This window comes from Fistularia commersonii, chromosome 10 (genome assembly GCF_037954325.1).
Source record: "Fistularia commersonii isolate RoL2024-O1a breed Wild chromosome 10, RoL_Fcom_v1.0, whole genome shotgun sequence".
Lineage (NCBI taxonomy): Eukaryota > Metazoa > Chordata > Actinopteri > Syngnathiformes > Fistulariidae > Fistularia > Fistularia commersonii.
Genome location: NC_141293.1, coordinates 7,955,293 through 7,981,430, shown reverse-complemented (window position 1 = coordinate 7,981,430; position 26,138 = coordinate 7,955,293). Strand labels below are relative to the sequence as shown.

At 45.3% G+C, this 26,138-nt stretch overlaps 1 protein-coding gene across 5 annotated transcripts in view; it reads right to left on the bottom strand.

Annotated features, from left to right (window-relative positions):
* Positions 1-26,138, bottom strand: part of LOC147230248 (uncharacterized) — a 60,294-nt gene that overhangs the window by 30,582 nt on the left and 3,574 nt on the right. For 2 of the 5 annotated variants that reach the window (XR_015106682.1, XM_086153522.1), the window contains exons 1-2: positions 6,038-11,662; positions 833-994 (exon numbers count right to left, since the gene is read on the bottom strand). Coding sequence is in view for 4 of the 5 variants with exons in the window: in XM_086153522.1 (XP_086009648.1) it covers positions 833-994; positions 6,038-6,907 (1,032 nt within the window). In the remaining variant the exon portion in view is untranslated. Of the gene's footprint in view, positions 1-832; positions 995-6,037; positions 11,663-26,138 lie in introns of those variants that run through there. The other 3 variants (XM_086153523.1, XM_086153524.1, XM_086153525.1) reach the window with 2 other exon arrangements.

Genomic DNA, 26,138 nt, shown 5'->3' with positions numbered 1-26,138 from the left:
TGCCACATGTGCATGTGAATGAGTTATCTTTGGCCCACATGATAATACTGCACGCACATAACACATATATATTAAGTCACATAATATACTGCTGGTGCGTTGGCTAGTCAGTCATGGGTCAGCTTTACGAACAGCTTTACCCGTTAACTTTACTTTCACCTGTTCACCCCCTCTCTCTCTAAAACGGCGAAAACAAAAGGCGGACTATGAAAACAGGTTTTGGCCGGTTGAGTGTCTTCAAAGTTGAGATTTGGCTGAAAGGGAACGACAAGTGACGAGTTGTTAGCATCAAAGAGCGGCAAACTGAGCTCTCAATTTGCAACAGAGCTGTATTTTTTCATTTGATTTTTCTTTAGTTTTTTTTTTGGCTGTTTGCTCTGGGGAAGTGCAGACTGAGTTATAAGAAATACACTATATTTGTTCTATCTTTTTGTGTTGCTGACAGCGATAAAACAGAGGAGCCGGGACACAGGAAGTAGCGTCAGAAGACGAGGGGAATTAGCTGGAAGCCCGGGATGGCTAACAGCGAAGGGGTGGACGAAGCAGATAGCAGTGCTAACAGCACAGTCACTCTCGCGATACGTTCAGGTGTCTTCAGCCCTCAAAAAAACCTGATAAAACAAGCAGGCAGCGCCGACTCCATGACAGTTTAACATCAGTTACCATGGCTACAGCGGCATAGCTTGTCCCCAGCTTTGCTAACAGCTTTTGCAATTAATTATAGGCGAAAGAATTTAGTAGTTTGGATGAAAAATTGGTTAGCAAATTAGCTTAAAATGCTAAATCAGCAAAAAGCTAACTCTAAACTTGTGTGGTGTGTATGAGCTCTGACCGTGTCCAGGTGTGTGCGCTGGTGCTTGGCCCGGTCGCTGGAGTTGCTGAAGGCCTTGAGGCAGCCGGGATGCTGGCAGATGTAGGGCTTCTCCCCCGTGTGACTCCTCAGGTGGATCTTCAGGTTCTCCAGACGCGAAAAGGCCTTGGAGCAGCCCTCAAACTGACAAAAGATGGGAAAAAATACAACATCGGTGCTACGGAGGAGACAGCTAGTGGCGAGGGGGAAGCTCACAGATATTTCCCTGTGGAGAGTGATCAACACACCTCCATGTGCAGAACTTCTTCCACCACAATTCGCAGAGACCAATAGTCCACCAACAGTTCACTGTATATGTATCTATAAATTAATTAATTCAGTCTCAGGGCTGTGTGTGTGTGTGTGTGTGGGGGGGGGGGGGCTATCCAAGCTGTGATTGGGCAAGAAGTGGGGCTCACCTCGGACCACTCACAGAGTCACATATAGATATTCACTTCCATTCACCCTGTCATCCACACACCTTATAGAGAAACAAAGCATTCATTCATCATATAGAATATTCATCCTTTCATTCAAATGTCATATTAAGACTCAAAACAATTCACCCTCTCATTCACACGCCACACAGACTATTCACCCTGTCATTCACGCATCTTATATAAACAGTCATATGGACACAAATCATTCACACACCACATGGAGACATACAATTGTCCTCTCATCCACACACCATTTAGAGACATGCAACCATTCACCCTTTCATTCCCACATCAGACTAGTCACCCTTTCACATATACATTCACAAAATACATTTTAATTAAAGACTTGCCAAGTAGTTTTAAAAGCCATAGGGAGCCACAGCTTGCCAACCCCTGGTCTAGATTATACATCAGAGGGGGCGGGAATGTCAGCCCCGGCAACGGTGTCCCCCCCCTCCCGTGATGCAACAGCATGACAAAAATAATAATTTCAAACCTGCAATTTCTAAGAAAATAAAAATTCCTCAGAGGTTTCAAGGAAAAGATGGTAATCACAGATTACAAATCCAGCCTCTTAAAATCCCCCAGGCCTTTTTGTTTTGTTTTTGATTTCTCAATCATTACGTTTTTTTTTTTGTGAAAACAGTCAACAAAATGTGAAAAAATCAACATTTTTGAGCTTTAAATAGATAAATAAATAAAATGAATATAATATATGTAATAAAACGCTCAAAAAACAGGAGCGGATTTGTCAGTGAGGTGTTAATGTCCACGGCATTGACGGGCAGAGGCCCCGGCGTTGCGCTTTCTAATAGCTCTTGGACGACGGCGCAGCTCCATGACACTGAGGAATAACACCCGTCTTGCACAACACTCCACTTGCACAACAGATACTGGCACGGCGGCTGCCGGAGGGAGGCGGATTAATCGCTGTTTTCGGTCCCCTTTTTATGGGATTTGAGAAAGAAAAACACAAGACACAGCCTCGACATTTTCCAGGAATTCCCAAGTCACTCCGGCACCTGGTATCGTACTGCCGGGGCTGGGTTTGGAAAATGCTACGCGAACTCACATTTAACAACTTGAGCGGCTAATTGGCACAAAGTGAGAAAGGCAAAAAAAAAAATAAATGAATTATTTATTCGCGTCCCGGGTCGACAGCAAGCAAATGGCCGTGGGGATTTGGGGGGGGGGTTTGGCCGGCAAGGCGGCGATCGTCATGGCGACAGAAGATGACTCATGACAAGTGTTGAAGGGTGACGCTGCGCCAGAGCCCGGAGCTGTGGAAATCTGCCTCTCCGGGGTTTTCATCTCATCCTGGTTATGGATTCTCATGGTAGCGAGTACTGGTACTCTCAGACCTAGCAGTACTAGCAGTACTGGGTACTACATCTGTACTACTAGCTTTTTTCGCAGGAGTTTGGGGGATCAGTGGCACCAAATAAGGGTCCAAATGATCCAGAGTCCATAAAAATCCCGGTTCTTCTCCTTAGGGCTGCTCCCTTCAGGGGTCTCCACAACCAATCTAACCCTCTTCTCTCACAACAACTAATTTCCTGTCCTCCATCCATAAACCTCCTCTTTGGTCTTCCTCCAGACCTCCTGCCTGCCAACCTTCTACCCAGATCTTCTCCACCCCTCCTCTGTCCACGTCCAAACCATCTCAGTCTGACTTGTGTCTCCAGAACATCTAACATGTGCTGTCCATCTGATGGACTCCTTCAAAACAACGGCTCACCCGATCATTCACACACCCGGGCAACTTAGAGCCTCCAAAGAACACACACACACATATAGATATGTGACAGGTGAATGAAAGAGTGAATGGTCGGATGTCTATAAATGGTCATGTCTCTATATGACGTGTGAATGAGTGAGTGAATGGTTGTACGTCTCTGACATGTGAATGACAGGGTGAATGTTATATATCTATATATGACATTTGAATGGTCATATGTATCAAATGGCTCGTGCACGAGAGGGTGAATGGTTGTAACAAGTACTTGCATGCTTGTATGTCTCTGAGTTGTGAATGAGTGAATGGTTGTACGGTTCTTTAAGTGGCCCCATGATGGATCCAGGGTGAACCCTGCCTAAGCGCTGTAGAAGATGAATGAATGAATGAACAACACACACACACACACACACACACACACACACACACATGCACATGCACATGCACACACACAAACACCAAGCATACGTTATCACGCACACAGTCCAAGAGAAATGTTCTTGCAGGAGTTCTGAACTTTTACCGCGTCCTTTTCAGGATCCTCTGGAAGGATTTATCACCTTTATTATTGTGTTTCCACTTGCGCTGGCATCAACCCGGCCGCCCTCTCCAGCTCCAAGCCGTTAATTTATTGGCCAAACAAAAGAGCAGTTTGAATTTGAAATAAATACAGATGACGGCCGATCTGGCCCGCGAATATGTTTGCAGAGCAGATGCCCCCCTCTGTCGGGGGAATTGAACCCGACACCTCTGAACGGCTGCTCCAGAGGGCAGAGTATGTGAAGTTGGAAGGGATGCGGTTTGTGTCAAATCGACTGAAACCACCCGCCGCGGCTGCCAGTTCGGGTCTTGGCGTGGCTTGGGGACAAAAACGGCGACGTGACTGAAAAAAAAAACCCAACCCATCATCGTCAACGATGAGTCATTCTTAGATTTCAAAAGAGTCACTTGTAGAAAGCAAAACAAAATACGTCTTTTTAAGGCCTGGGTTCGGATAAAGACTTTTTAAGGTCATTTAAATTCTCGGACTAACGAGCACCAACTCTTTAACCCTCAAAAGACTCCAAAGTAGCATACCTGGGAGTAGTGATGTGACAATTACATTCACTCATTCATTCATTCATTATCCATACCGCTTATCCTGCACTTACTTGGTTCCTGGAGGCTGGAAGCTAGCTCACTTGTGATTGGCCGAGAGGTCGGGTTCACCCTGGACCAATCACAGGGCCACATATAGAGTCATACAACTCTTCACCCTCTCAGTTGCACATTATATAAAGAAATGGAACCAATCGTCCACTCATGCACATGTAAGATCATTCACCCTCTCATTCACGTTTCATATGAAGATATTAACGTCATTTTGAGACATAAAACAGTTCATCCTGTCATTCACGCGTCATATATAGACATTCGCTAACTCATTCACACATCATATAGCGACGTACAACCAATTACCCTCAATATAGAGACATAAAACCATTCACCCTCTCATTTTCTCATAATATAAGGCATGCTATCATTCACTCTCTCACTCACACCCCAAACTGATGTACACTTTTCACCCTCTCATTCACATGTCTGGACGATCCAGACAATCCACTGAACCTCCTGCATGTATTTGGACTGCAGGAGGAACCCGGACAAACAGACACGGGGAGAACCTCAACACTCCACACAGGTAGACCTCTTGTGGGAATCCAACTAGGGACCTTCTGAGGCCCCGTCAAGCAATGATCTTGAAAGGTTTATTTATGCGCAACATCCAAAAATACGGGAAGTAGAATTTAAGTAACCCTAAGTGAGACTCTTGCATGCTGAGGGTGTTCTCCAAGTTCAGCCCCTTTCACCGCAAAATACTCATCTCAAAATACTGCCTTTTCTGCCGAATGTACTTTCTGGAGTTTCTAACACAGCCGTTGGACCTGGACAGCCGGCATTGTTTTTAAATAAAACAGCGCGTGTCGGGATGAGAAGTAGGCGGTGTTTCTGGCATGAGGGTCCCATTGAGGCTCCTCTTCCTCAGTGCCTGCACTTTGATTCCGAGTGGAATCAGGTGTGTGGTTGCCGGGGCCACAGCTGCTCACCATCCACGCCCTCGCCAGGCAGCGAGCCTCAGCACAGATAGTCACGTTTCAGCTTTAACAATTCGGTACTTCCTGCGCCTGCGGCCTGGCTTGCACAGGTATGCTTCCCCAAATTTTTGGAATTGCACCTATCGCTGTTCGCCCCCCCTTCTGCCTTCCCAAGCCTCTGCCATAAATCAGCGCCTCCCCACCTCCTCCAACAGCCCCCCAATCCAAATGCTCCAACTTTGGGGCCTCTGCGCAGATAGTCACGTTCAGGCGTTGCCAATTCTGGACTTCCTGCGCCTGCGGCCTGACTCCTCTTGCAACGGTATGCCCCTAAAATTGTTGGAACTGCACCTATCCTTGTTCCCTTCCGCCTTCCACCGAATCCAGCCTCCTCAAACCTCTGCCATAAATCAGCACCTCCCCGCCTCTTCCTCCACCCCACCAGATCCCAACGCTCCAACTTTCTGTCTTTGCTGCACCTGGGTCCAGTTTATCTCTGCGGTGGGAGGATGAGGAGATTTGTAATGTTGACTATCGGCAACACATCCTGTTTCATTTTAACAGTGAGCTACTGACAACACTCCTGTGTTTTCCATTTCTTTAAAGTGGCCAGTTTTCGGATGCTTCTGACCCCCTGACCCCCATACAGACAAAAAAAAATTGTGAAAAGGCTCATGGAGCCTTCGCATCCAAATTTGATGCCTCCAGATTGTGCGTACATGATTGCATGCAGGCTTCAACCTCTTTTGAGGATTGTGGGGTTTCTTGGGTACTTCAATTTTAAGGGGCAAACACCATGAGTACTAATTAAGACTTCAGGGTAAAATAAATTTTTTATGATTTATGTAGATGGAGGATTCGCTCAACCGCGACTTGGAAGGGAAGAAGCTCTGACGTGCATATCTTTGAAAAGGTTAGCATTTGTGTTTTCACTCACCATGCACTTGTTGGGTTTCTCCCCGGAGTGGACCCTCATGTGGATGAGCAGCTTGTAGCGGGCGTTGAAGGGCTTGTGGCGCCGAATGCAGCCGGCCCAGAAACAGGCAAACTCCTCCCCCTTGCGTTGGTCGATGTGCACCTTCTCGATGTGCCTGACCAGTTCCTCCTGGCTACCACAGGGAGCACTGCAGTCGATCCAGTGGCAACGCTGCTCCTGCAGGTCAGTGGCGCCGTCAAGCCCTGCGTGCCTGGTGAAATGAAGAGCATCGCGGTCCTGACCTTCTTGGCCCGGGTGAGACTGGCTCACGTGGAAGTGCTTCCCCTGCGAGTTGCCCATTTGAAATGTCTCCCTCTTACAGGGCAGTAAATCATCTACCGTCTCTTGTTTTACGGGGCAATACTCTTCCTGCTTTGGTTGCAGCTGAGCAGCTTTGCCGTTGGACCTGTCCACGTCGGGGAGTGTCATAGAGGAGGTAAAAAACGAGGTTGAGGACGGCGCAGAGCAGAGCGAAGGTGACGAGGCCCCACTGGTGAGCATGTAGGACATTGGAAGGGACGGTTGGGGGTAGCAGTTGTACCTCTGGCTGTTGTGTTTAGGATCTGTGGTGACGGCGTCCTCCACGTTTTTGTCCACCTGGGATCCATTGGTCTTACAGCTGAGCAGGGAAGTGAGGTCCCGCCCCAGAGAGGACAGGGACAGGGAAGTCCTGGGGAGGCACCACACCCCAAGACCACCCGAAAGGATTGACGATGGGCAGAAGCCGCCAGTGGATAGAGGTACCTGACGGTCCTCCGTCTCTTCAAACACGCTGCCAAAGCCGGGAAGTGTCAGCTGGACATCTGGCGGTCCGAGGTCAGGGGGCCACATTCTGGCCCCGGCTTGTCCGCCTCGGACGCAAGTTCGCACCAGAAGAGGAGCTGGTGCTTTCCGGCTCTCAGGCTACAAATTCCATGGGCTGTGGAACCTTCCAGGGCCCCTTCCAGTTCTCACAGGGAGACAAAGCTGCTGGCGTCGTCTCATCTCACCACAGGCGTGTCGTATGGCCGGTCAACGCCGGTGCGCTGCGGCGGACACACAAACCCAACTCCCCCCCCCAAAAAAAAAAAAAAATCAGAAGCCAAACATTACAAAGCACTTTCACAAAAATCAGTAATTACATTGTAATAGTTTTTGGAAGCCACAGCGAGGGAGGGACAAATTATCTGCATGAAGTAACCACCGAAGTAAACAAAAGCAAAACATTCACACGATCCAGAATGGATCTGAAAACCCGATGAATCACGGATATGATTGTATGTCACACAGACAGTTACTCTGTGGTCTACAAGCATTTTCTCACATTTGTACCACTCCAAGTTTGGTCCGTTTGTTCCAGGAAGTAGCGCAGCGCAAACATAATTAACTCATTTTTGGACAGAGAAGTTCTAAGAACTGTCCGGCTTGAATTCCGTTCCAGGAAGTAGCCTCTTTCAAGGGAACCTGTTAGTTTTGCAACATGCACCTTCAGCCCCGCACTCAAAAAACAAACTACCGAAGAAGAAGACGACAACACAGACGACATGGAGGTAGAAGCTGCCACAGCGTTCACAGAACAATAATCATGTGATGTCAGATGGGTTGATGGGTTTTTATCTACTCCCTGCACTAAAAGGAACCCCGTTAAACGTTAGCTAACTCCAGACTCATTTTGGTCCAAAATGTAAATGTTCCTCTGCAAGTCCTGTAAACCCCTCTGAGGAGTAGCAGGCCAGAAGACTTAGGACCTCTTTGTGGCTACTCTGTCCATTTTGTCCAAAGAAAACATCTGATCAGCGACCATGGCGGTTTTTAAATACGACGCTCTGTAGTGGGCATGACTTATGAGTTCCACCAATTACCCGCATCATGAGTTCCTATGGAACCATAAAAGTACCCCGCCTTGGAGAAGGAGCTAAGGCAGTTCCAGAAACGTCCTTTCCTGAAAAGGTACTAGGACCCCGCAAAAAGTTCCTCCAGTTTCGCCAGAAGCTAACAAATGTACGGCATTCTAGTCGTCCCCAAACTCCCGTAGATTCGGTCAAACCAGCGCAAACCGCTTTCCGTACAAAACCAGCCATCAATCGTGGTTCAGTCCGTTTTTTTTTCCCCCTTTCAGTTTCTCCTCAGATGACACATGGTGTTGGAGGAAAGGGGAGGTGGATGGCGGATTGCGGTTGGACTGTGTTGGGTAAAGTAGCTGTCACTCCGGTGTTGATTACATAGATAGAGCAGTATTAAAACAAAAAGTACCAAAAAAAAGATTCCCAGAAGAAACATAAGGAAGTGATGAATAGCGGAGGCAGACCTGACGGATGATTCTGCACAGCGTGCGGTGGGAGCTTTTTTGGATACTGCAATAAGAACGGTAGAGGAGCCGGCTCCAAAATGACTTGCAGGAAAAGAAACCCAGGTGTTAGGTGAAGGAGATGGGCTCAATGTGAATGTCCGTTAGCAGGCTGAGCCGACGTTTTTTTTTTGTTTCCTTGGCTATGTTTCACGGAGTTGGGAAAAAAAAAAAGGGGGAGAAGGCGCCTTGGAAGGAAAATATAGCGTCCAATCGGACGTGCCAGAAAGCGTTGATAAGTTGAATGCGGCAATCGAAGGGTGGGCGCAGGTGCTGCCATCTGATTTTGTTTCGATTCGCTTAAATTTGGATCACGAGCCAGCGGCGTCTGCCAGCTGATGTTTGGCTCCGATGGCTTCAGATCGCGTTACCAGTTGTCCATCGACTTGGTGTCGAGATACAAATCTGGAATGCCAGTTGTTTTTGGTAAATTGTAATTTAATTTTGAAAAATAAATGAAAATGAAGCTGTGGCTATTTTTTTTTTTTTTTTTGACTTGATATTCTCTGTTGACTAGAGTTACTGGAACAGGCAACGATGGGGCGTTAGAGTGCAATGGAGAAGGTCAAAGATCATAAAAAAGTCAAAAATCCCCTTCAACATTTGTATTGAAATTTTTGGACTAAAAGCAGTTACTTTTTTCCCACGGTTCGAACACTGCAGCTTAAACAATGATGCGGCTAATTTACAGATTTTTGTGGCTAATGAGCTTCATGGCGCCAGAACATTTGGCCTTGCCACATCGGACCAATGAAATTACTGAAATTCTGACGCCGTTCAATTCCGACAAGGAAGAAGACGTCTTTTCTTTGTGTTATTTATTTCTAATCTTTTTCATTGGCCATGTTACTGGCACTGCTTCGAAAAAATCTTTCCAGTATCTATTTCTGGATGCTACTGGTATGTATTTAATTTAAAGTAAAAAAATATTTCTGCGTAAATATCTCATGTTACAACGCACAGACAAGTGCAGCCTATATATGTATACATATATCTATTTATTCATTTACTTTTAGCCTCGGTGGCTCAAATTCAGGTGCACTCAATAGTCTGGAAATGATGGTATTTTGATTTTACAGTAAACCCAGAAGCCCAGAAGAAGACGGTTAAAAGTCGTGGAATTTTCTCACGACAGGAAGGGAAGGCGAGTTTTATGCCACTAAAATCAAGCTGCAGCTCTTGACATCTATGAAAGATTGACCAGGCAGGTCTTAAAATTTCAAGCCAAGCAACATTGGACTCTGAGTGTGTATTTTTACTTCTACTCATTGAGAACTTACCCTTAGAAATTTTGCACAGTCACATGGAAAATTTTATTTGAATGGAATCCCAGATATTGACTAGCTGATGCGTTAGCCAGAACAAAAACCTCTCCAAAATGCCTTATCACGCTGGGGACTGACTGAAGGCCTGTCAGGTGACAGAGGATATCATCAGCATATAGGTTGACGTTGCCCGCTAAGGTGAGCGCTTTGACGGGAAAAAGCTAAATGTAGCGGCGATAATGAGTGTCTGCCTTCCCGTCAGGGAGCTGAAGGATATTCCCCTTAAAACAACTGGTTCTATCAGACAGCCCTTTGTTTTTTTGGCAAGAGTTATTATTATGGCGAAGCGTTAGATGATGGGGCCTGATTGGTATTCGTGATAAAATCTGAAATAATCTTGGCAGGTTTTTCTGAGGTCTAACCAATGAAAACATTTGATCCATGTGCACAAAGATTGAGATTACAAACCCAATGCCGGAGTCTTATTTATGACTTTAACATCCGTGCATGTTAGTAGTAGCGTGGAGGGCCCAACTTCGGTTTAGTGACCGTGGAGCTGTGAGTTGTTGAGAAAAGTCCGGGGGGGGGGGTTGGCATTCCTCAGAGATGAATCAGATTCGAGACGTGATCTGGGGTGCAGAGTTTGGAACGGCGATGTCTAAATATTTGCTGTTTGGTCTCATTTAGAGTCCTTGGAGAAATTTTACAAGATGTTAGAAGTAATTTATGATGAAAACAGATTAGAGGTGGTATTACCAAAAATTGCGGGGGAAGCGACATTATTCACAATGACAATTTAAAAAAAAAATCCTTGTCTGTGGGTGTCTGAGGTAGCGGGACATCCATTCCCTTCACATTCGGCTGTGGGAAAAGATATTTCTTTAAGAATAAGACAATGAAATTCAATATTATTTTTCCTCTTAGGGCTGCATTTGCTATTTCCCATAGTGTTATCGCGGTTACAGCAGAAGGGGGGCGTTGTATTAAAATGGACGACCGATTCTTGTTAAAAGTATTTCACGTGTAGTGTTGAGGTTACATCCAGATGCTGGATGTGGTTTAGCATCCATGGGCTGATACGGCAGAAACCTGCTGTAACCTAGCTGCGAACTAACACGCAAGGAAACTACTCCGCCGTACCCTCTTGACTTCCCGTTTATGTTCTGCAGGGACAGTCGTGCCGCCACGCAAAAGGCTCAAAAAAAAATTAGGGAACCTGCGGCATGATTTGATCCTCCAGTTCAGCTTACCGACGGTGAAAGTATGCCGCGTCCGTAAGCTGTGTATTCAGCTGATTCATGACTACATGCTTTCAGCCTGCAACCGAAATCGCACCGCTGTGTGGTCATGGCTCCCGGAATGTGGTCCAGATACTTTTCTGGGGGAGTTGGTGCGTGAGGAACGGCGTCTCTGCAGTGGAAAATGGCGCAGGCAGATGCACGTACAGTAGCTCTACTGTGGAAAAGCCCTCGAGGGGTTTATTGGAAGAGGCTTGACCTCTACCCTCCCCAACCAGGTGTCAATGATTCACTTTACAATCCACTCTGTGTCTAATTAGTCAAAAAAAAAAAAACTTTATTTGGATGTTTATTTTAAAACGGACATGATGAGTAACTGCACTTCTGCACTTATATTAGCTGACAAAAAGAGGCACTAAGTGTAGGTCCGTGCCCACAGTTTCCTGGTGCAGTCTGGTTTTTGTTTTTGTTTTTTTTACAGTTTTTATGATTCTTCCCGTAAAGAGTCGGAGTCCCCCCCCCCCCGAGCAGCACAGTCATGGGAAATGGGAATCTTAATTAGAGAGATGCTGTGTCGGTGCAGACGGACAACACAGTAATCCCTTCTAACAAACCAAATGAAAGAGCTAGTGCAGAATTTGACTGATGCGTTTTTTGAAATTTAAAAGAATAATCAAAATAAACAAAGAATTAATATGACTTCGGAACTATTACTTACTATTCCGTTGACACTAACTGTATGACAATAATGCAGTGGTGAGCCATCAGGGTCTGCAAGGCCTTCTCTGCCGTCCTTAAAAAACATCTGAATCACAGACTCATTTCAATTAAATTTTGTCCATGTATACTTATTAAATAATGGTCTGTCCACTTCCTTTCATAGCTTTTTCCCTGGCTGTGCTGTTTCCAGACATGTATTTTCCTTATTAAAGCATTTAACCAATCACATTTTAACTATTATCTTTTGCCAGGCAGGGTCAGAGTCAAAGAAATCTGTCTGGAGGCCTACAGAATCAAATTCTGTGCCATTCTAGAAAAAAAACAAGTCTTGATGAAACTGTTGCTTCAACCGATCAGATTTGAGTGAAAACTACAGCTTTCTAGAGGGTTACGGTAACGTCAGTGTGTCACACACCCTTTGATTGGATAGTCAGAGAACTAGCCATATTTGTGTTAATATAATGGCTAATTTGTCAACCCATCACTATCATGGGGCAACATAAAGATATACTGCCATTCACACTTTCATTCAAACATCATTGATATACAGTACGTTACTTGTGCCCTGCCTGTTTTTACTGTATGCCATGTTGCTGCCATTTTAATGTCATTTTAATGGGATCAGTAAAGTGCAATCAATCATTCTATCACCAAAAGGCCAAAGTTGCCTTTCCATCCCTGTGGAAAATCTGGCTCAACCTACAACCGTACAATGCTACATGCGTCCCAATAACAACACTACAGGGCTGCGGCAGCTGTAGACGAATTGGACGACTGCCACAGAAAACACCTGCGCACAATTACAGGGCTGTGGTGGCCAATGAGTGTCGTCTCCAACAATAGCCTATGGAAGACGTGCAATTCCACCCCATTGTGTTGTTAAGACATGTACTGAGGATGCAAACAGACACACCTGCACAAAAAGCCCTGGGTTACCATCCAAGTGCAAGCCTGCAGAGGAGGATATTGCACAAACCTACTCAGGTGGGTTCGCAGTTCAAAGTCCAAAAACATGCAGGATTATTTGAGACCCTACATTGTCCTAAGAGGGTGAATACTTGTATGCCTCCATATGTGGCCCTTCCAAGTGCAAAGCCTACAGAGGAGGAGATCACACAAACCTACTCAGGTAGGTTTAGGGTTCCTCCTGCAAGTCCAAAAACATGCAGGAGGTTTATTTGAGAGCCTACATTGCGCTGAGAGGGTGAATACTTGTATGCCTCCATAAGTGGCCCTGAGGTGCACTATGGGTCCAGAGTGGTCTCCCATTGCCTGGTGACAGCAAGGGAAGTGTCCAGTATCCCTGCAACCCTGAGTGCAGGATCAGCAGTGTAGATATGAATAAATGAATGGGTTGTGACCAAAAAACAAGGTCGTGGATCCAAGCAACAGAAATTAGTTTTCACTGCACGGTATCCAGACTCTCCCTTAGAGATAGGGTGAGGAGCTCGGCCATCACTCATTCATTCATACGCCACATAGAGATGAACAGCCATTCACTCATTCATTCACATCCTATTGAGATAAACAGCCACACTTCAATTCATTCACAGGCAGAGACAACCAGCATTCACTCATTCATTCTATATATCACATCATAAAGAGATAAACAGCCATTCCTTCATTCATAGGACATATAGGGACAAACAGCATTCACTCATTCATTTGGATGTCATAGAGATGAATATTCATCCACGTGCCATATAGACAGCCATTTATTAATTCAGTCAGATTTTATATAGAGATTCATTCCAATCAATGCAGTCCCAGGGCGGCACGGGTCGGTGTCTCCCCGAGCCAGCCTCGGGGAGGGCATGGGCCATAGTCTCCCTAAGCCGGTCCCAAGCCAAATGCAGAGGGTTGCGTCACGAAGGGCATCCGGTGTAAAACTTTTGCCAAACATCCAAATCAATCATAACAACCATTGGTACCGATGACATACAGGGAGCCAATGGAAACTGGGCTACTGTAGGTCAAAGAAGGAGAGGAGGAAGGCTTGTTCGGAAACAGAGAGAGAAAAGGAAAGGCAAGAGTCTGGGACCGAGAGTAGGGACTTTGAATATTGGGACGGTGACAGGAAAAGGTAGAGAGTTCTTCGACATGATGCAGAGAAGGAAGGGGGATAAACTGTGTGTCCAGGAGTACAGGTGGAAAGGTAGTAAGGCTAGAAGCTTAGGAGCAGGCTTTAAGTTGCACTATCATGATACTGACAAGAAGAGGAATGGAGTAGGATCAATCTTGAAGGAGGAGTTTGTTAGGAATGTTCTGGAGGTGAAAAGAATGTCATGTAGACTAATGAGCCTGAAACTGGAAATTGAAGGTGTGATACTCAATGTTGTTAGTGGCTATGCCCTGCACGTGGGATGTGACTTTGAAGAGGTGGAGAAGTTCTGGAATGAGCTAGATGAAGTGATGCAGAATATCCCCAGACATGAGAGAGAGGTAATTGGTGCAGACTTCAATGGGCATGTTGGGGCAGGCAATAGAGGGGATGAAGAAGTGATGGGCAGATTGGTATATAGGATAGGAATGCAGAAGGACAGAGATTTTGCAAAAAGGATGGAAATAGCTGTAGTGAAAACTTTTTTCCAGAAAAGACAGGAACATTGGGTAACTTATAAGAGGGGAGGCAGGAGCACCAAGGTAGACTACATCTTGTATAGGTGAGGTAACCTGAAAGAGATCAGTGACTGCAAAGTAGTTGTAGGTGAGAGCGTAGCCAGGCAGCATAGGATGGTGGTTTGTAGGATGACTCTGGTGACAAGAGTCACCAGGAAGACCAAAAGCAGAGCAGAGGACAAAGTGGTGGAAGCTGAAAAGGGAGGAGTGTTGTATGGTTTTCAGAGAGAAGTTGAGATAGGCTGTGGGTGGTCAGGGAGCTTCCAGATGATTGGACAACTACAGGACAACTACAGCTAGTGTTATCATGGAGGCAGGTAGACGAGTAGTTGGTGTGTCATCTGGAAGGAAAATAGATAAGTAGACTTGGTGGTGGAATGAGTAAGTGCAAGAGTATATACAGAGAAAGCGGTTAACAAAGAAGAAGTGGGACACTGAGAGGACTGAAGAGAACAGACAGGAGTACAGGGAGATACAGCGTAAGGTAAAGATAGAGGTAGCAAAGGAAAAAACAAAAGGCGGACGATGACTTGTATGCTCGGTTGGACAGTAAGGAGGGAGAGAATGATCTATACAGGTTGGCAAAACAGAGAACTAACGATGGAAAGGATGCACAAGAGGTTCAGTGGATTAAAGATTGAGGGAAATGTATTGACAGATGCTAGAAGAGTGATGGGAAGATGGAAAGAGTATTTTGAAGAGCTGATGAATGTGGAAAATGAAAGAGAGGCAAGGGTAGAAGAGGTGACGATTGTAAACCACAGATCAGCAGAGATTACTAAAAGTGAAATGGGTTAGGCATTGAAGAGGATGAAGAGTGGAAAGGCAGATTGTCCTGATGATATACCTGTAGAGGTGTGGAAGTGTCAAGGAGAGGCAGTGGCAGACTTTCTGACTAGTTTTTTCAACAGGATCTCAGAGAGTGAGAAGATGCCTGAAGAATGGAGACAAAATGTGATAGTGCCAGTTTTTAAGAATGAGGGGGATGTGCAGAATCGCAGCAACTGTAGAGGGATAAAGTTGATGAGCCATACAATGAAGTTATGGAAAGAGTAGTGAAAACTAGACTCATTCATATGGATAAATAGCCATTTATTAATTCATTCATTCACATGTCATATACAGATAAACAGCCATTCAATCACAGCCCATTTACTGGAGACAAACGGCATTCACTCATTCATTCAAATGTCATATAGAAAAACAGACGTTCATTTATTCTCTAAAAGGCCATATAGAGACAAGTCACCATTCATGTGCTCATCCATATGTCATATAGGCATTCAACCATTCACTCGCTCATTCACATTTCAGCATTCTGTTCTATTCATCGCACCCTCAAGATCTCCCTGCTTCTTTTTTTGCCTTCTAAATTACTTATCTGTCAACGTATCTGATTCCCGCAGACACACACGCACGGAGGCGGCGAGCGGCATATATAGCAAGCAGCCCATTTCTTTTTAGCAGCATCTATTCATAAACTATGTGGGTCTTAATCTAGAAAGAAGAGTCAGATGTTAAAAAAAAAATTCAAACAGCGCCTGAGCCGGGGGCCAGCGCACTCATGTGGTGCCCGTTAAAGAGCGGCTGAGGTTTTGCTGAAGCACAGCTGTGGCCTTTCGGGACGAGCAAACGTGTACTTGTCTCAACAATGAGCGCTGCGGTTTCTGGAACTTTTGTTTTTTTTTTTTTTTTTTCCTGCAGCTAAAAGTGAATCACATCAGAGGAAAAATAAATCAAAGAAATAAAAAATATTTCCTTAGAAAAAAAAAAAAAAATCACATGAATATTCCCACGTGCTTTACACGGAGCATTTAAATGTTCAGGCAAGCTAACTCAGCATCCCCTCGCCCTCCCCCCTCACCCTGTCGCCTCTCCTGCAGCATCTGGCGATGGTTTGCACTTTAAGCATAGCATTTAATAAAAAAAAAAAAATTAAATACGGCTCGGCAGTAAAAACACCAGTCGGACAAAATTAGAGTTGCTGACAAAAGGGTTTTCACGGCTATTAGTTTCGGCTGAATATCATCGAAAGGGATGGACAGTTTTGTTTTTCCCCCTACATTCACGTAGCCGGCCTGTTAACCCGCTACTATTCGAACCTGTGAGTCGTTCTTTCCAGGCTGAAAGCTACGGCCACACCGTCCTCTTACGAACATCTCCTCCCCCTTCTCTTTCTGTACAAATGCTATCAATTGTTTTTTCCCCCCTCCTCTGCATCAGTTATCGGAAATACTGCATGCAAAAAAAAAAAAAAAAAAAATCATATGTGGGGTGGGGGTGGGGTACTGTGTCGTGTTTTTGAGTTTGTTTTTAAAATAAAGAGAATGAAGAGATTTAGAACTGATTTAATTTAAATATATGTGAATACAAATCTGGCTTGAAGGGCCTAATGAACACATTTGAAATCCATCTGGAGATACAGGCTGAAACACATTGTATTTCCCCCTTTTTTCCTCTGAATTGCTGCATTCCATGCACATACAGTAAATATTGTATATATACACATGTTGCATGAATGAAAAAAAGATTTAAAAAAAAACATTATTTGACATTGATCACAATAACACATAGCATATTTTTTTTTTGTAATCGTTGTTTAATTTTAATTTCTCTTTGCTATTGAACCTAATAAATATATTTTTAAAAAAGTCATCATGACATCTTTTAGGGGAAAAATTATGTCTACATTGGTGACCTTTTGTAAATGGTTAAGAATGGAGTTTCAGGGATGTAGGAGGAGAACGGCTGCAGTTGATAGGACGTATTTTATTGATGCCAGGTTTGGGAAATGATTGGCCAGTAATAGCATGAAATACAAAAAAGAGACAGTGACAAGCAAAAAATAGAAAACAAATAAAATCTTAACATGCCGAATGTATTATCTAAAACTGTTTATATTATTATAAATAAAATAAAAGGTGATGGCATAAGGAAGGGGACAGAGTCTATTGATATTGTTTATGGAAAAAGGTGGACCAGGTGTGGACGCCCGACTTTTCTTTATACCTTTAAATCTGTTTCTTTTTCTCACCTGCTACTGTACGGTACGACTTAATGACTGTTTTTGCACTAAACTGCAGAAAACTCTATATGCTACTCTCTTTATCATAATCAGTTTTGTTGAAAGATTTTGTTGAAAGCGACTCCTGCTCAAAAAAGAAATAAGAATGATAAAAAAAAACAAAAAACGGTAAAGAGCAAAATAAATAAATACAAGTTAAGTTAAAGGTTTGTAAAATACATGTAATATTAACATGTGTATTTACAGGTACATGTGTATGATTACATGTAGTATTTAAATTTAATTTCAAATGAGGTACATTTATTTATGCTGGTAAATCTCCATCATCCTTTCACCATCCACGTTATTACTTCAAATTATTGTGCATTTCACTGTTAATGTGCACTCTATTACATTTTTTGTTGATTTCATGTCATGCCCCTCTGTTTTGCATCCAGTTTTCATCCTGGTGCTAGTCTCTGTTTCGGATGCCGCTGAAGGTGATGTCAATGTCCACTTCAGCGACGCCCATCATTGGAAACACACCGATGGATGAAGTCATGCTCGACCACAAGACCCCCAAGCGGGGACGGAAATGACTCGCCCCTGCCTGGCTGAGGGCAAACAGTGCGGCTTTTGGGGGTTGATGCAGAAGTTCATGGCAAAAAGTATGTCTGAACCTAATGTCTTCTTCTCAGAGAGCTCCTTTCCCAGCCCGTCTATGTGCGGTCAACACTACCAGATTCCTTTTCTGCCCCCCCCCCCCCCTCCGGAGAAAGGGCTTTAAATCTCATCCGTCAACGCCATTTTTGTGAAGCTGCCATCGGGCCCCCAGCCAGTCCAAACACGGTATACGGTAACGGGCAATAAAGACGCTACAGGATCGACACAATGGAGAAATGGGGAGAACAGTTCCTTTTTATTTGGATAAAATTACCATTGTGAGCCATAGTGTCTGAAAAGGCTTATTCAGGCTAACACTACATACCAAAATAGGTTTCGTCAAGTGTCACTCACCCACGCAGCTCCCATGTGTGCTTCCAGTTGTCACAGTTATTGAGCAATGCATCCACTAGAGGGCAGTGCAGAGTTCACTTCCAGCCAATAACAAACTTGGCGGCGGCGAAAGAGACACTGGTGATAATGTACATCCAAAGAAATAGGCTACGGAGGCAGTCTGCGTGAACTGACGCCACAACGCCTTCTTCTTCTCTGTTCCTTTCTGTGCTCACAACTTGAGCATACCGTTGGTATCAGGGCCTTCGACAGTACCGCTCCGTTAGCTACGCTACGCTATACATCGCCGAGCTCCCAAAAAACGTCCAGGAGGGCAGCGGGCCGACGGAGTGTTCCATCCGTATTTAGCATAAATGAGCCTTAATAGTAGCTCTCAGCTACTGTGCTACCTGTCACTTAGCATATCTAAATAGCTTAGTTACCGTCAACAACATACCAAGGTGGACAATCAGGATAAGAATGGTATTATAAACAGTGAAGGGACCGTATGTCTCATTTGCTTGCTGGCGGTCAGTGTAACTAGCTGCTCACCTAGGAGTCCAAGTACTGTTGTTGTGATTGATTGGACATTTGAAGTGGGCGTGGCTTTTGCAGGGAAAGAAGAAGCATTTCAAACTTACAGTGGTGGATTGTTTAGAGGATTAATATATGAAGGGATGAACATCTATGAAACACAACTAGCAAGGCTTACAAGTATCTCTAGGAAAGAGGTAGCTGAACATTGTGCACAGAGGAGAGCACCTATCCTAGAAAGTGGCGCCATCTTGCAGACAAATTACCAAAGGCTAAAAGGCGTGCACAGAAGGAGAGGTAAACCAGGGTATCATCCATCTGAATCTTCTATCCTTGGGAAGGACCGTGGGAGGAACTGGAGCCTCCACATAGAAAGAGAACACTGGCAGGAGAACATAGACTCCACATAATGAGAACCCAAACGAGGAGACCATTGAGACTCCATACCAAGAGGAACCCAAGTGAGGAGAACATGGAGATGCCACACAGGGAGATGCTGGGCAAGGAGAACATGGAGACTCCACAGAGAGGATTCAGGCGGGAGAACATGGAGAGAACCTGGAGTCTCCACACAGAGAGAACCCAGGCAGGAGAACATGGATCCTCCACAGAGAACATGGAGACGCCATATAAGGGGAACCCAAGCAAGGAGAACATGGAGAGGTATAAATGGTATAACTACCAAGAAGACCCTGGCAGGAGAGCATGGAGAGAACCTAGGGTGGAGAACCTGGAGCCTCCACACGGACAGAACCCTAGTAGGAGACCATGGAAAGATGGGTTTCAGTAAATATGGCGAACTCCATGGAGAGTATGTTCCAAGCTTCCTTCAACCTGCTGTCAGGGTGGCTCCTTGTTGAAAACAGCCTCCCTCCCGCCTCAACTTAAGCACTTAATTCCCTCATTCCTGGAAGCGCCTCCAATACTGAGGCACCAAAAGCTCTTGTCCAAATCAAACCCGAGGCGCTGGACAGGTGTGTGCGTCCTCTGTGCGCCAGCTCGGAATTACAAAAGTCACTTTCAGAGCTCTCTGGTGGCGGTAATTACCTCGGAGAGCCCTTTAAAAAAAGCAGGTAAACGGTTCGGATGCCAGTTTCCCCCGTCCCCTGCCGACCAGCGGTCTTGGAGACGTTCCCGCCGGCCGCGGGGTGAGCGCGGATCACAAATTCAATTTCACGCGTCGGCACCCGGGCGTTAGGAGACGGAGAGAATACGCTCATTCAGGCTCGCTCTCAACTGGCCGGCTTCCAGAAAAAGGAGGTGAATGATGCTCAGTTTATTTTCCAGCGCCGCGTGAGATCACCGAGGTGACCGTACGTGAGCTTCAGCTTGGACATTTCTCATAGAAAAGGCTGCGCTCCTCTGACTTTCTGACATTAGCAACGACATTTGTGGAGAAAGCTTGAATCAGTCGGCGCGAAATAGAAGAGCGAAATGTTGGAAAAATAATAACGCGACACTTTGGAGACAGTCCAAAAACACAGACATCAATTGGCGACCCTAATTTGGCCAGACATGTGAATAACAGGGTGAATGGTTGTATGTCTCTATGAATTAAATCTAATTTAATTTATTTTTTTGTGTGAATGAGAGGGTGAATGTCTGTGGAGGTTCTCAGTCATCCATGTCATGGTGAATTTTTGTCGAAATCCTCTTAACTTGACACCTGAAATTCAAGTCCAGTTGCCAAGACAAGAACATTTTGATGAGAGGGTGAAAGATTGTATGTCTCTATAAATTTAATCTAATTTAATTTAATTTAATTTAATTTAATTTACACACACTATATTTATATTTATATTTATTTTTCCATTAAATTGTCTGCTATGGGCTACCTGGTGCTAAGTGGTGCTCAAGGGATCGCAATTACAAATAAATGAATAGTAGAACCCAGATACACTGAGAAGTTAAAAACATCTGAAAGAGCATTTAAAACTCATAAACAGAGGGAGTAATTTCCATACAAAGGACATCTGGAATCTCACTAGATAATCAAAATCAAAAAAATGTTCAATAATTTACATTATTTCGCAAGACCCAGCATTACGTATGTGACTGATGCCTCCGATTGCAGCTAGCAGTGCTACACCAAGACAGCTAACTAGCGCCAGCCGGTTTATGTTCACCTGTCCTGCTTGAATTATGGACCGGATTGGACTCCCAACTCCGCGATCAGGTTTTCCCCAACTATGGTTGATGTTCCTTTAGCAGGAGCAGGTGGACAACACCTTCTCACATCACATTAAATAATGATGTGTTTCTGGAGGAAGATTCCAGCTGGACGACTTCGGGAGTTAAATTGCCGAACCTTCTGTATCTGCAGACTAACAGTAGATTTATTCTCCGATCGGAGTTTGTTTTGCATGGACAACTGCGACGAACTTTCCCTGATTTTCCGCGCATTCGCATACAAGAACAAACACATCGCGCTAACGCTCCGTTGCGCCTCCATGCACCTCTTAGCAAAAGGTCTTTTACTAAAACTACATTGATGTTTTAGTTTCACTTTTACACATTTCAAGGAAAAGTCAGCCATTTGTTTGTTGTTTAATTGGACAGTATGCTAAGCTTTATTTAGCATGCAAAACAAATGGTACGCATATGATTAGGGGTTTTCTTGCGATGTTTCTCACAGAGAAAGGCCGTCTTCCCGTCGCGGCTGCGGGGGTTTACAGTAAACATACCCGTCGGAATACAAGCACAGGAAATGACTTGTGACCGTTGGAAGTGGCTGCTTGTTGGAGTTGTTTTCTTAGCCTGGCGCTGAAATACGCTATCTCATCATTTCACACATCGGCAAGCGGGGCCCGAATCGCATGTCCATCATGATGGTTTTTCTTTTCGCCACGTCCCGAACCTGTCACCTGGCCCGACTGGCCGTCCTCTCCCTCCTCGTCGACCTGAAGTCTTACGAGCAGGTGTGGATCTGTGAGAAACTCTTGAGTGCAGATGGCAGGAAATTCCAGCGAAATGACAGCGGCTTTCTGGGCCAAAACCACAGGACGGTGTGAGCAGGGCCCTGCGAAGCCGATACAGCAGGGCCAGCAGCCACAGCAGCAGCAGCAGCAGCACCTACAGGCTCCGCTCGGGGGAGGCCGCCGGCTGCCAGCGTCTTGAAATAGGAGCAGCCTCACAAGATGTCTGGTAAAACTCTTCTGCGATGGGCCGGCTCTGGCACGCCAGGCACCGGCCCACTCCAAAGTGTCAAAAAAAGAGAATTCGGTCGGAATTTCGCCTGGAAATCTCACACTCGGTGAAAGAAAAGAGGTCCAAGTGTCATTGTTCTGTTTTGCAAAGCAATGCAGTTGTTGTTTCTTTTAAACAGCAACAGCAGTTGCACCCATGTGTTATCCAAATATGGGCATAAAGATGGCCATTGACCAGCCATGTCTACAGTGAAGAATGCAGTGGTTTACAGCTCTGATACTGGACTTTTTGTACAGTAATTCTGGCAAATATCAGCAAATCGGCTTACATGCTCCATGTTAGCGACATATATTCAGTCTGCAAAATGTATTACCAGTATCAATAGCTGCTTTTGGACCCTAGTAGTTCTAGGAACGGCCCAGCTTTAATTTCCCTCCAGGAAGTAGCCTCAAAAACAAACCACCAAAGAAGAAGAGGACAAGGACAAGGTGGAAGCTGCCACAACATTCATGGAATAATAAGCATGGACTATGGATTGAAGGGTTTTTATCTTCTCCCTACTTCGTCATGTAAAGCACCCCATTAGTCATTAGCAAACTCATTTTGGTCCAAAATGTTGATGTTCCTCTGCGAGCCCTGGAAATCCCTCTGAGGAGCAGGCCAGAAGAGCTTGGACCTCCTTGTAGCTCCATTTCTAGTATCTTCTGTTGTCCGGAGAAAACATTCGACCTGTTAGTCGGGATACTTTTTAAAAAATAGGGCCCCACAGTCATCAAGAAGTATCTGCTAATGGGCTTTTGTAAAAATGTTGATGTTCCTCCAGAAGAGTTGGGACCTCTTCTTGGCTACCTTTCTCACATCTCACCAGTGACAACAGTAGTCTTTAAAAATGGCGCTCCGCAATCCACAAGAAGTATCAGGTGATGGCCGTGGCTTATGAGTTGCATCAATCCCCAGAATCACATGAGTTCCTACAGAACCATAAAAGTACCCTGCATCAGAGAGGGAGCTAAGATGGCTGTGGGAACTGAGGTCCACGGTTCTCCTGCAGCCCCAATGCACCCAAAAACAGCCTCATTCCTGTAAAAGTTTTTGGAGCTGCAAAAAATCCCTGCAGTGGGAAAGTGAAAGTGGCTATCGCTGCACGGACACACGCAAAGTCGGCTGTTACTGTGCCTTCAGCATGGAACGGCATTAACATTGTCCCATGTTGCGCAATTCCAGAAACAAGACATTAGAATTTAAGAGCGAAAACACCCAAGATGCTTGTCAAGGGTGATTTGACTTCTTGGGACATTGATTGACGAGAAACCCGGACAGATTTCAGTTTAACCCGCTGAAATCAATCTGGTCTAAATGTTCTTCGCGTGCTGTCCATGAATGGGTCCCTTAGAGGTAATAAGCCACTCTTCCCGGCACAGCTCTTGCTTGGTGACCCGTGTGCGAGTCATGGATCAGTCAGAACTACGTCGAGCAACACTTTCCAGCGCATCACTCCGCTCCGGCAGGATTGATTTCACACAAGGCTATAAACACAGATGGCGGGGACGGGAGGGGAAGGACGCTCCGGCTGTCTTCCACTTCATCCCCCAAATGTGTGATGTGAAAGGGATCTTCCTGTGGGAGCAGGCTCATTTACAAGCACCTCGTCAGCTCTGTGATGTATCATGATTCATTAATATGCTCATGTAATTTTTCTCCCGCATCTTCCAGCAACAACATTTGGACTTCATTGCTGCGCCCCCTCTGCACCAGCGTGCTCACCTCTTTTCTGAACAACGGCGTTGCGATCATGTTCACATCACAAACAGGGCGAACTCCTTTGGCGGGCTGAATTTTAATATGAATGGCCGTTTATTGTGTTTTGTTTGAATCCAAAACTGCCCACGGCCCCTGATGATATCAAGGTTTCATCCATCTATTGCTTCTATCCTTCACGCAGACGGCTGGAGGCCAATCGCAGCTGACCCCGGGGCATGTCCATACCCATGGACAATTTAGTCTTCAATGAACCTGCTGACTGCTTTTGGACCATGGGAGTATGAAGGATATGCTGGAGATCTCATCTTCAGAAGAAAATGAAGACGCCACACAGAGGAGAACCCAAACAAGGAGACCATGGAGACGCTACAGAAAGAGAACCCAGAGAGGGGAACATGGAGACTCCAGATAAGGGGAACCCAAGCGAGGAGAACATGGAGACTCCATACAGTTACAACCTAGACAAGAGATCCCACAAACAGCAGGTAACATTCGCAGCATCGTTTACTGCATTGGATGGAGATTAAGGAACATCTACCATTTTGGCTCACTATCTCCATCATCCAGATGGTGGCACCGGTCACTTCCCCTTGCAGGAGAGACCTGTTTGACCAGATTTTGCAAATCTCCTTATCCTACTGAACAGACGGTCTTCCTCGGCCGCCATGGCTTTCCGACAGATAGGCAACGCCGCAGGTACCTTCTTGAAGAGCGCCAACATTCTCCATCGCTGAAACGAAATGGTCTACATACTGAACGTAAGACCCTCTGGCCTCGTCCCTGATCCTATCCATCCACGTCACTCCATAAGAGAAGCCCTACATCTTCAACTCTGCTAAACACGGACAATCACACAGTGAAAGAAAAGTGAATTTCAAGTATGGCTGGACAGGAACGCAACTCCAAACCAACGAATGAGACACTCATGCTGGCGCTCGTCGTGCTTGCTGACAAATGAAACCCTTGGCAGGTCCACACCCCATCTCCTCTCACCTCCTTCTCATTAGAGCCGACTACCAACTTCTCAGGCTTATTGACGGCCAAATGGCAGAGGGCAATGGAAAATGACTGGAAGTTAATAGTTGTGCGGATGATGGGCAATGGGGGGGTTGGTAAACCCATCCGCCTGTGGTTCCCAGTGCCCTCTGTTGCTTCATGGTATGGCTGCGCTTGCACTCTGGGGTTTGGACATCTAGTCCTTTATCCACTTCCATTCAGCAGCAACCATAGAGAGAACCAGCGGGAGCTGCTGACACAAGCTGCAACAGCAACAGCATATAAGTGTGGCGCCGCCAGGATGGGTGGTGACCAATGCTGGCAGTTGCCCCACTTTGGAGCGACTTCAGGTTTTAGGTTTGCAGACGGCAAGATCGGGGATCTTTTGCGACGTGATCACATCATGCGACTTATGTAAGTTAAATTATCCTGCCGCCCCGCTCGCTGCTAGCAATAGAAGGAGATATCAAAAGTAAGCACGGCCACAAGAGCACAGATGTCAGCTGCTGGAAAGCCTGATATAATTGGTGTGTCATCGCTTATGCTCCTTACATCCTATCCTTACTTTACCCTGTGAGCGTGCACGTTTAGGACAAACATGCATTTTCAATCAGAATCTTTCCTTGGAGATGACAAGAAAAAACAGAGATCCATTTCAAGGGTAACTTTGGATCTCTTTATGACCAGCTGGAGTAAAAAAATATTGGATGTGCTGATATTGCTTCTAGCCTAGTTGAGTTTTTATATCCCGGGATATCAGACATCAAAATACAACTTATAGAACGGCTAATCCGGTGTAAAAAAAAATGCTGCATCTGGATCCATGTTGCACACTAGCCGCCAGTTGTTCATTTGACTTGACGAAACTGGTTTCAGATGTTTGCATGACATGCTTACGTCAGTGATTTGCAAAACATCGGACAGTTTATCCGCTAACCAACTGTAGGAGCTTTCGAAAAATTCTAAAAATAGTCAAGATCGAATTTGATTCCGAGAAGTAGCCTCCCCCAGAGGAACCTTTTTAGTTGTGCAGTCCCATGCGCAGTCAGGGACTATGGTAGAGACATGGAAGTGGAAGCTGCCACAAAGCTCATGGAATAATAACCATGGACTATCAGGTGGCTTAAAAGTTTTTTTTGCACTACTTCACCGTGTGAGGTACCTCATTAGCCGTAAGCTAACTCCAAACTTATTCTGGTCCAAAATGTTGACATTCCTCTGCAAGCCTCTATGGCGTAGAAGGCCAGCATTTTTTTTCCCCCGAAGAAAACATCTGAGCGGTGGACATAATCGTTTTTTAAAAGCGGCAAACGGCTTCGCAAGGAGTAACTGGTAATGTCTGTGGCTTTTGAGTTCCACCAATCACTTAACACCTACATCAGATGAGTTCCTAAAAAGACCCTACCACAGAGTACGAGCTAAGATGGTTTTGGGAGCTGAGGTCAAGAAACAGCCT